This window comes from Lygodium microphyllum, chromosome 5 (assembly GCF_053477565.2).
Source record: "Lygodium microphyllum isolate KBCC chromosome 5, Lygodium_microphyllum_v1.1.10, whole genome shotgun sequence".
Lineage (NCBI taxonomy): Eukaryota > Viridiplantae > Streptophyta > Polypodiopsida > Schizaeales > Lygodiaceae > Lygodium > Lygodium microphyllum.
In genome coordinates, this window is record NC_141139.1 from 120644606 (window position 1) to 120656766 (window position 12161).

Consider the following 12161-nt stretch of genomic DNA (forward strand, 5'->3'; position numbering starts at 1 on the left):
GCCAACATCTGCATAAAACAGTTTCTCTCAGCAGGCAAAAGAAACCCTTCTGCACCAACTTTCAATTCCTGTAATGTTTTCAGATGTAAACTGATGACCTATATCTTTAGGATCCCGTAAGCTTGGCTGTCTTGACACTTTTTCATACAAACCCTCACTCTCTGGTGGAAGTGGCAAAGCAATTGGTTTCACCTTTTTGTGAACTGTCTTATACTTTGTCTCCACAAGTGCTTCAGCCCATTGTAATCCTTCCTGCTGAGCAAACAATACTATAACATCATACATATCCAAAGAACATACTGACAACACTCTGTTTCAGCCTCATTTTCTGCATATATAGTTGCTGAAATTTCAGCCATAGTGTCAGTAATATTCAGCCCATAAAAGATGCCTGAAATGCCATCATTTTCAGCAAACAGTCCCAATGATCTCAGTTTCTTAATAGCCCGTTTCATAGATATGTGTTCAGCCCTACACATAGCTTCCATAGGCTTAAACCAACATGAACTGTTTGCTGTAAACTGAGAATTACCAATAGTAAATACATGCTTCATTTCATCAAGAGGCGAGTACACCCCCTGAACAGCACTATTGTAGCCCCGTATTACAGCAGTGCTTAATGAAAATCCAGGTCTTTGAATTCCCTTGCATTTGGAACCAAAGGAGACTCTCGAAGCGTATCACGATTTCTAGGATGATTTACACAAACAATAAGAAATTGGACTGCTTTCCTCCCATCTTTACTTCTGACTTTTGTATAAGCAGAACCATCATCAAGTACCTTTGTTTCCATACGCACTCTTGTAATATAGGGCTGTCTCAAAATCATTGCATATGAGGAATTATCTTGCACAAAGAAGTGTTGCTCTTTTTGTACATCACCAATTATCACTTTTACATTAGGACATGCAGCATAGAGCTTCCCTGAAGAATTGTTTGCAGCCCTCATACGCCAACCATGATCACTGTCCACAAGCCATGCACCATTTTCATACAATCCTCGCTCAATGACATTTATCTCAGACCCATGGTCAAGGAAAGCAACACAAGGAGTTTCACGCTCCCCTATTTTTACTACCATTTCAATGGTAGCTCTAGCCTAATGATTTCTTGTGTAGTGACTTCGAGGAATAAATCCTAAAGTCTCTTCTCCATATTATTGCATTTGCCTTATTCCACCATGCATATTGCTACAAGACAATGCATTTTTAGCCACTTTCTTCTCTTTTTCACATGCTGTTCACCGATTAGTAGCATCCTGCATATATAATCCAATGCTTACTTCATGCTCATATTCAGCCCGAATACCCAACAAACCAGTTTCCTCTTCAAATTGCAGCAATGCACTAGTGGTATTACCAAGAAACTGACGCTTCCTTTTAATTATTTCAATGATCTCATCATGAAATTCTCACTTGGCAAAGCCAAGCACCTCTCCCAGGGTAAATTCCACCCGACTGTTTAAGATCCGTTCTTTAAGAACCTTCTTAAGATCTGTGGTTGTCTCAATGTCAGATTGCAACTTATATCCTGGCTGCTTGCCTTTCTTTTTGCCCTCTTGTTTGTTATCCTATTTTTGCTTCTGACTGACCTCTTCCATAACATGCTCAGGAGGTGGCTGATTTGCAGCTTTAGGCTAATCCACACTTCTTCTTGTTATTCTTTTAGATGTCCCTGCAATATCTTAATCTCTTTTTCGTTTTTCTTCCACAAGTATATCCGTGTTTTGTACCTTTGCTAAATATGCATCCACTGAATATGCATCTACTGGTGATTCCCAACCGGTTATGCTACGAATGCCTTGCCCTGCATGAGACATTTCACTATCAGTGACCTTTCTCTTTTTCAGCTGCATGTAAAGCATGTATCCATATTTCAGCCTTTGGACCAACCATCACTTGGCCATGCATTCTATCCAACCGTAGACTAAAAGTAGAAGCATGTATCGCCGCATAAGCATTTCGGACAGCCAAGTCTTTCAATAACTTCTGCATACCTCCCTTTCCAAAATTCAAAGCAAGAGGCAATCCCGTTTCTTGTGCATGGATCTTGCCATCTTTCCAAAGATAAGCTGTCGTGCCAAGGCCTCTTGATAGGCAGCATAATCTTTTCTCTCGTGCTGTAAACTGTCACACCACATACATCTTTTTCTAGGCTTAGGGGCTGCTTTCCATTCCCCTTCCACTTGTTCTTTTTCATCCAATTTTGCAACCTTCAATTGAAGATCCTGCATCCCTTTGATCAATTCATCCAAGACATCTTCCCTAACAGAGGGAATAATAGCAGGTACAGCCATAGGGTTAGCCACAGAAGTAGGTGGCTTACTGGATACTTCAACTGTCTTGCCCGTAACAGTGGGCAAGCTAGAGACATGCAATCTTTCTCTTCTTCTATGCTTCTTCACAAGTGCAGTAACAGCTTCCTTGACATGTCTCCACTCTGTTTTCAAACTTGTCTCTGTAGTCTGATCCTCCAGCAAATCATCAAGCTTCTCTTGAAGCTCAGGATCAGCTGCCTGTAGAAACAATTCAATTTTCTGACTTGCAAGAGCTTGCTGTTCTGCAAGATTCAACTGCTCAAATCGACTTTCAAATTCTCTTAACAATTCCGTAGCCACAAGACCCTTATTGGGTTGTATAACCCACTCCTGAAAAGTCTTGCGCGTAATCAAACTGGTGTCCTCAATGTAAAATTCTTCCCTGAGTGTCTTCTTGAAGGCTACCAAGTCAGCATCTTGCAAGTATAATTCAGTAATCCATGCTTTCAGTTCATGAACAGTAACACGTATAAAATACCGGCTCCATGCAGATTGAGCCACTCCAAAGAGTTTTATCTTCCGAGCATAGGTATGTACATATGCAGATACATTCCTGCCATTGAATAACTTCACCTCACACTCAACTGCTTGCAAAGCATCCATCACAACACTTTCTGTTTGAGCTGAAGCTTGTATCACTTGTCATTGTTGTTGTACCTGCATAAGCATATTCATATTTTGCACCAATTGTTGCAAAACATCACTGGAGATTGTATTCGAAGGTTCTCCCATATTATCTTTCCTTCTTCTGTGACGACCTTTTACGTTGGGTTCACCAATGTCGGAGGGGTTTTTGTCGAAAGGTCGAATCCACCGGGGATCAGAAGTAGAAGGAAGTAGAGATAGGAGATGGAAGAGAAGATAGAGAATACCCAAGTGGTAAACACGACAAAAACAAATCACAATGAATTGAATCAATATGTATTGAAAGAACCTGGAATCTTCGTACTACTCAGAAGCAATCTCCAGGCATTAGTTCTCCTGGAGCTCCTTCGTAGACCAAAAACGTGGATCAGAAAAATCAGCTCTTTCTCTGCTGCCCGGAATCCACATCTGATGGCTTTGTTGGCTCCGAAAGGGGGGTAAAACTTGGTCACGGATCTCCCAGATCACTCCTCCTCCTTTTAGTTCAATCTGCAGTTTTCAGTCTGTTTACAACGATTGCGACCCGCATGATTTCGTCAATCTGTCTTTTTTATGAAAAATCTCCTAATTGGCTGAAAAAGCAATTAGTTTTTTGCATGCCATCCTAATCTAGAAGCTTTTTTTAACTTTTTCGGATATTTACAATAAATAATATAGAAAATAGACTAAAATTATAAAAAAATCTAGTATTTTCGGATAATCCATGCAACTCACACTAGTACTAATGGCTCAGATCACATTGACTCTCTAGATCAATAGAGAAGTCGGATGATGATGCATTCCATACTTTTTCACACTGTGTCCTCATAACATCATGACAACGCGACGCAATCTTTGTTGCCACCATAGGGCTTTGGTAGCCCCCCAAGTGGGCTAACCTCACCCAAGAGGGTTTCTCGAAATTCTTCCTCTGCTGCTCATAGAGCAAAACCCTAGCTGTTTGTCTGTTGGCAGTCAAAAAACTGAGAGCTTGACTTTGTCTTACTATTATCATCAACAATGATTTTAATCACTGAGCTACACTCTCTGGAGCTCACTGCAAATTTGAAAGTGTTCGAGTAAGCTGAGAAGGTATCCACAAAGATTCAAGAGAAGACCAAGACTCCATATCCATTTTACCTCAAGCTTTCTTTTCACTTCATTTTCACACCTCTCTTAGCTTAAGAAAGTTCTTGCAACTTTGATTTGGTGATTCACTCAGCTTCCAGTAAGTTCTTTTCCATCAAATCAGAAAGAAGGGAGAAATCACCAGCAATATCAAGCTCAACATAAAGATCTTAAATCCTCAAGCATAGTATCTATTGACACTCAATTAGTGATATTTGGCACTAATCTACTTGTGTTCTTGGGCAACTCACCTTCTGGCATTATCTTAGCTATTTGAAGCTAATCAACACGGCAAAACTCGAACAAATAGCCAAGTTCAATGGAGAAGGCTTCCATGCGTGGAAGGAGAAGACCATGTATCACCTTATGCGGAAGGACTTATGGGACCTGTTTGAGGATGATGCAGATAGCGAGAAGGAAGATGATGAAGAAGGGTTCGTTGAAGAAGACCAGCTCAAGACAAAGGGGTGAAAAAAGATGAACAACAAGACTCTAGGCATCATTGTCTGGGGACTATTTGATGATGTATTGCACCATATCTCTGGTATCAAGATGCTAATAAGGCTTGGGATGAGCTTGACAAGATCTTTAGAAGTCAAGCCAAAACTCTTAAGGTCAAGTTGTTAATGTAGTTCTATAAGCTTGACATAAAAAACAATACTTCAATGACTATTAACTCAACTTGCCACTTTGAAAAAAACAATAGATAAAGATGAAGCCATTGCTGTACTCCTTGCTAGTGTTAACCAGGATTCTTGTGAAAATCTTGTCTCTACTCTCAGCAATGTACCTAATTTGTCATAGAAAGATATTGAGTACTCTCTTCTTAATGAAGAGAATAAACAGAAGAACAAGAATGCAAAAGATGGTGTCCCATCATCTAGGGAAAATCTCTTATACACCAAAGGAGCTGTTGGAGCAAAAGGTTGAGGCTGAGGATTCAACTCCGACAACAAAGATTGGATGATATGTCATTATTGTGGTAAGACTGGCTATATAGCCAGCGAATGTTTCCACTGTAAAAGAGCACAACAGGTGCAGAATGGTAACCACCGGAATCGGTTCATGAATGAAAGAGAAGAAGAAGAAGATGCTTCTGCCATCAACAACTTTGATAGATTGTTTTGAAGAAATTATATTTCCCATAGTGGATCTTATGTTTTCCCATAGTGGATTTTGTTTCTCTTAGTGGATTTGCTTTATAAAACAAAACCCTTACCAAAGATGTAAAGTTTTAAGCTTTAACTTTACTAGGTTGCCTATGAGCTAGTCTCCCGGGCCATATTATCATGTAAGGGGGGCAAAAGGCAGTAAGTGTAGGAACTCATTATTTGAGGGGGATGTTTAGAAATGACAAATGATGTATGCTCCAAAAAGAGATGTCCTGAATCCCATATGCACAGTGAGGAGAGTGGAACAACCCAACTATTATAAAGCATTGTACTTGACTATTAATTTCAACATGAGTAATGCAATATCATGATGCTGTGTACTTTTAGTTAGTGTCATTGTCATTATCAGTCTCTTACACAAGATTGTGTTTATGAGTCCAAGCTTTCATCTTGGAACCTAATTCACTTGTGTAACATTTGGTCTAGTCATTATCCATGTCACTATGAACTTAGTCTTCATCTTCCAACTTCCATAGCTGCCATGCTCTAGATCCGTGTTTTCAACAGGTCGGTAGTGGAGATTTCGAAGGTCTTGCAAGATCACTAGTTCTGTGCACCGAATCTAAAGGAGAAAACTCAAGCTTATCTTCAACCTCTTGTTGAGCCCTATGCATAAAGATGAAATCATACTTAGCGGTAGAAATCTGATATGGTTTGTGGACTCCATGGTAGTTCGATGGTTCTCCGCCCATGTCAGATCGGGTAGTAGTAAGTTGGGAAGTCCACTCCTGATTGTTTTTATCCATGTTTGGATGTGGAGATTGGAGCAGTGTTGTGAATGTGTTCGAAGTCATCTAGCCCTTCTGTTCTTCTTACTGTTGCGAATGAGTTTTTTGATCAAAGGCCAATGTTTCTTAGAGAGTATCTAGCTTTGATACCATGTGAAGAAATGCTCTAATCACAAAAACTATGAAACCAATTGTACGACAAAGTACAGATGATAAACTTAGAATAGAGCTAGGGTTAGGGTTAGGGTAACTCAGAGACAATGAATGCTATGAATAATAAAGTAAATGAATAATGAATATACAGTGCTCATGCAACAAACACACTATGTAGTGAATATTGAGCCTTGAACTCTCATATCTCTAGGATCAAGGCAGAGGTTATGAGCTATAGAGTGTGTCGTACTTTGAACGGATCCTAAATTGCAGCAAGGACAGTCTTCAAATGCCGAATACTAGCAAACATAGCCAAGGAAGGTTGGATATGATGCAGACAGCAATGCAAGAGAGAGGAAGACTAAAAACTTAGGTACTTGAGGAGAGAGAAGATCCCGGTGACAGCTAACAGCTGATGGGCAACAATAACCAACTGTAGGCAACAACACCCAATTGTAGGTGACAACTCTTGGGACCTGGCGACAATAGAGCAAATATGCATAGGAGGTTGGAGTTAGGTGCCAGATGATAGTAGGGTGGAAGCTCTGACCGTGATGTCCTCTGCGAATGGGGTGTGAGTAGCAGAGATATGGCTTTTGAAATCTGCAAGAACGAGATTAAGGGAGAGTAGTGGGCTGCATGCATATTCATAGAAAGTTTGGGGCACCCAAATTAGGATTTTGCATGTGGGACACTAACTCTTTAGGATCGTGTTTTTCAAAAAAATAAGAGATTTTCTTCATTAATTAAGCATGTTTTCGAACTGTTTAAGTCAAGCTAATGAATTTTCAGCTCAATAGGGCTTCATGTCAAGAAATAGTTTAGGATATGTGGGAGAAACATAGAGTGTTCGGCAAACATTGTGACAAAGAAAACTCAAAACATAGAAGAAGAATGAAGAATAATGAACACTGATTTGGATGGTTCAGTGAACAATAGAAAACATTCGGCGGTAGCATTTGGAAGGGATTTGTACTATGAAGGGATCGAAATGCAGTCCTTCAAGTAGAGGTATCGATGATGAAGAAAATAGCTCCTCTATGGAGGGAGCAAAGCACAATCCTTCAGGCAGGTAGTGGAACATCGGAGTAAACATTGGAAGATGGACAATAGTAGACAGCAGTAGAGGGAGAGAAACATAGTCCTTAGGAGCTATCAAATATGAAGCATATGCTAAAATTTATATGGGATGATGGTTGCTATCAAGACAACTACTGGAGAAGAAAACACAAGAATGGTAGTGAAGACCTCTTTTGTAAGTGGGTGCAGACGTGGGCAACCCTTCAGGAGAGGAGAAAATGCAAAAACACATGTATTTGATGTTGGGCTGATAAAGAGGGTGTGGCCTATTGTAGACGATCAAAATCTGTTGCAAAAGAGTTGAGAAAATTATTAGCCAAAATCATGTTGCTCATGCAAGGAAAGCAAACAGCCCAAAAGGATATTTTTCATGATTTTTGAGCATAAAATCTAAGAAATACAAATCCATAAACAGATGCATGAGGGAGGTACACACTCAAGAATGAGGGGAGATTGTATCCATTCTCTTGTTGTGCAGTGTTGTCTCTACTTTCTCTCTTGTACGATTTGTGATCTCTCACATGACTTCTTATGCAAGGTATAACATTGTCAACAGGGGTAGAGTTTAAGCAAGTGTTCGCACTTGCATGGTTGATGAATACTTTGAAGTTGATGCAATGATTGCATGGCACAAACTTGATGCTTCTTAGTGCAAGAATTTGGAACAATATAATGAAAAGTTTTGCGAGGCATTGTTGCTTGTTTCTTCCTATCATGCTGAGTACTTTGAAGTTGATGCAATGATTGCATGGCACAAACTTGATGCTTCTTAGTGCAAGAATTTGGAGCAATATAATGAAAAGTTTTGCAAGGCATTGCTGCTTGTTTCTTCCTATCATGCTGTCCTAATTTTGAAATAGATAGAGAAATATTATTGTGGGTTGTGTTGAGCTAAAAATGCATTATAAACTGATTAGCTCTTTAACATAGCCCCATCAAGGCAATTATCAATATCCTTACCACTTGCATGGGCAAGATGATCCTTCACTCATGTAACACTCCTTGTGCGTATTATATGGCGATAGTTGCATTCCCACTGCTTTGAGCTACCGGTACCTTCATAGTTGCTAATGATGCATGTGTGACTCCAAAATGTGTCCTTCACTATGGCTGTACCTTGCTGAAAATAGAGAAAATCAGCAGCAAATGAGGGGGAAACCAGCTTTAAAGAATGTGGTTAGTGAAGGATGAAGAGAGGAGATTGATAGCTTTCTTGAAACAATGAAAAACAGCTGCAAATCAGAGAAAAAAGCTACAAATAGTGTGGACAGTCAAGCTAAAATAGTAGGGAGCTGAAGGATGAGGGATGAGGGTGAAATAGGCTGTGGACAGCAGTAGATCTGAAGTAGGAGAAGCAGCAAATGAGTAAAAGAGAGTGAGCAGCAGGTGAGATGAGCCAAGGAGCTGAGGGGAGTAGGCGGAAACAAATGTGCATGCAGGAAAATGAAAAACACTGCCCAAAACTCGACATGTAGCTGCCTGTCTCGGAAACGTTTCTGGCATTTCCTTGTTTCTGTTTTGGACCCCCAAAACAGGGTTTTGGGCAACAATACTTGGAGTGATGGATGCCTTTTTTAGTTTCGATAGTTTAGTCATGACTCATGGATGATGGATTATGGACCATGGTTCAGTGAAACAATTTTGTACTAACTGTTCAGTCTTGAATGCTGTTTATATGTTTGGAAAGTTAAGACTTTAAGTCAGAACGGTTCCTTTTTTTTCCAGAAGAGTATCTTACATGTACAATATTTTATTGTGTATATGTTTTGCCCGTTTTAATAGTTTGTGTGCCTTACGAACTTTGCTCACCCTAAAATCTGTAACTATACAAAAACCTCACATACTGGACATGGTACCAAACACTGAATTGTACCACCTTGGGCAAGCACTCAGAGATGTAGGTAGAAGGGGATAAGGTGCAGGAGCAGGACCCCAGTCTTGTGTTTCCATTTTTGCTATTGATGTTCAGAAGTCACACATCCTCACATTTGTTTACCAACAAGAAGGTTAAATTTCAGCTGCATTAGTGAGGACCTCAAATTTCTTATGATGTTTTCATCATGCTAGCCATGGTACTAGAATGTTTCATTAATTCCATTAACACATTTATTTCAGAGTACTTTGAGACAATGCATTTGTTTTTATAAAGGGCTTCACCTGTGTGGGTGATTGGGAGGCCCCAGCTAGGCAGGAAGGATAGCTCAATTTTATTTATAGGAGCACTTACGCCATTTTACTCTTTTATGTGGACTTGCATATGTAAGAGTGCATTAGACTTTACCAGATTCTGCTCATACATTGCAGAGATAGCTTGCGAAAGAGAATGTAGCCGAGGAGAGGATTACAGGCTTATAAAACTTTCAATCTTTGATTACACAGTGAGTGTCATTTTCTAAATCTGTCTGTTTGGTTGGATGTGATGATCTTGATTTGTAATGTTTGAGCTTTCGCTTTTGTAATCATGGACAGAGTAAAAGGGAGAAACAGATCATAGTGGAGTCACATGGACAAGATGCAGCAAGGTTTCAAAATGCAAGAGATGCTCATGGGTAAGCAGAATCCGTCTGCAGAAGGAAGATCATGGAATGTATATGTATTACAATTTACTGAGGCCTCTGGACAGGTGGGAAGAGGATGTGGTGCAAGCTCTTAGAAGCAAAGAAAGCAATGTGAGGGTGCCCACCGTGAAATTTGATTGCGAGGTTCTGAAAGCTGATGAAGATGCAGAAAGGCACATAGAGAAGTACTTGCCTTCCCTTGTAGGTCGAGATGCTGTTGGTGAGTGTGAGGTTCTGGCAGATGACCTATCTTGGTTTAAAGAAAACAGAGGTTAATCTGTATTGAGTTTGAGGCGGTTTATTTTATTCAAACATACTAAATGCTGGTTTGTAATTTTTTATGTTGTAGAACTAGCTAGACAATGTAGAGAATCGAATTTTCAAGTTTGGGATACTTATTTTGTGTCATTGTTTTGTTGAACATTTGGAAGTCAATATCGGCAAAATGGAGATTAAAGGGCTGAAGTTTGAGACACCTGATGACTTAGAGGATGCAGATTGTAAAAAATCTTGCCCAAGAGATGAATGTGAAAATGAGTCTTAAAGATGGTACTGAGGAAATCGGTGGAGAGGACATCTCTATGGACTGTTCAACAAGTACGTCTGAGGTTGGGGGCAATGTGTAAATCTTGTTTCATCCAATGAGGAGCTTGAGCTAATTTTCCAACAGGAGCTACACATGAAGGGAAAACCTGAAGATGGTTCCTAGATGCTGCCTATGCACTGAGTAAGGATTTGGTGCAGGGTTTAGATAAACATTCTCCAATATGATCAAGACCATGATCTCTTTATTTGAGGAAAATGGATTTGATGCAGGCTGGTTACAGAATCCGATGTTGCATGAACATGGTGGAAACATACAAGATTTGAGTTCAAAAGGCATCTTGAAATGGTGATAATGCACAGAGACATCATGAGGGCTAGCGTACACAGTTGCTTTGGATTCAAAGGAAGTGTTGAATAAGCAGAATGCCAGGCACTTTTGGACTGTCGTCAAATGGTTCCAGCTCATATACTTGCTTCATTCTATGTATGTTTTTTTGTAGATTTACAACACACTTTCCTCCACACACTAAAAACATACCTGATAATATCTAGAAATTTACAACAATGGTTTTCTTCCAAGAGCGGATATAATTTAGATAAAATATTAACCACGATGAAATTCCTTCTCTGTGGCTCTTCTCCACCCATCCAATGTGGAAACGATCTTCAACTTGAAAAGCATACTATGAACCCTGAGAATGATATATCTGGAAACTCTGAAGTGTGATCAAAATTCCAACTTGATGTAAAAAAATATGTATCTACTGTGCTTCCAAAATTTGATTTGGATAGTACTTTGTATGTACTGCTGTATGATGATTTGTACATAATTAAGGATACTTTACCCTATAGTGCCAGTGGTTTGCAAAATTAGTGTCACTATCTCATGAAAAACTAACAACTAAAACAATGATTAGTTTTTATGTGGGGTTATATCAGTTCCTTTTGTTGTCATAGTAGAGTATGATGTTCTTCACTTACCATACACCAAGCTTTGCATGTCATTTGGATTGTGGATTGTGATTAATAGACACAGTAGCATCATATATTGCATAAGGTGAATTTAATATTCCTCTTACACAATGTACTTTTGAGTATTTTGATCGTGCTGTTTTCTTTTATACTGCACTGCATTTGATGATTGTGAGCTAAAGACAATTGAGGGCAGTACAATCAATGGCTATGTATAGCAAGTGTTCTTTTTTTGGGGTTAAATAACGTTTTTCCTTTAAAATGACCTGGTTACAAAACTTAAAACTACCAACTTGATGCCGTACTATTTGCTCTTAATAGACTTAAGACCTAGTTACAAAACTTGTCAAACTTTCGATAAAAGCCAAGGTTTCCATGCAAAAATAGGCATGTTTTTACCTTTCCAGATCTTCAAGTAACAGTGGTCCTTACCACATGTCAAAACTCCGTGCACAGTTGGCGACAGCCGCTTTGTCACAAAATTGACTTATAAGCTAATAGCTCGCACCTTGGCCAAGTATATTAAAGCCCTCCAAAGCATGAGATTCAATCTAGAGAAAGGTGTATCCTTTTAGGTCTGCAACATCTGACTTGAGCTTCCTAATGGGTATGAGTCTTGATAATCCAACAAGGTTGTTGCTAGATTCTTGACTTTGGATACTTGATAGTCATTCATAATGAAGTGATCTTGAGAGAACACTAATTAGACTCTAGGGGATGTTGGTGAAGTGCCTTTGATTTTAGGGAAGATCAAAATCAACCAATCTTTTTCTTTCCTTTGATAAGGAAAATTTTTGTTGAGCCTCCTCAATATTGATCTAGTTGAGGTTTTGGGAATCCCATAAGTCAACCTAGATAGAAATGCTTTTGTTAAATAGTTTAA

The 12161-nt window shown here is 39.3% G+C and overlaps 1 protein-coding gene across 1 annotated transcript in view; it reads left to right on the forward strand.

Annotated features, from left to right (window-relative positions):
* The window catches only part of LOC148036337 (uncharacterized), a 36456-nt gene extending 25295 nt beyond the window's left edge, over window positions 1-11161 (forward strand). The window contains exons 2-5 of the mRNA XM_087678335.1: window positions 9507-9580; window positions 9672-9751; window positions 9826-9980; window positions 10192-11161. Of these exons, the coding sequence (XP_087534461.1) occupies window positions 9507-9580; window positions 9672-9751; window positions 9826-9980; window positions 10192-10304 (422 nt within the window). The 3' untranslated portion in view covers window positions 10305-11161. The remainder of the gene's footprint in view (window positions 1-9506; window positions 9581-9671; window positions 9752-9825; window positions 9981-10191) is intronic.
* The last annotated feature ends 1000 nt before the right edge of the window (window positions 11162-12161 follow it).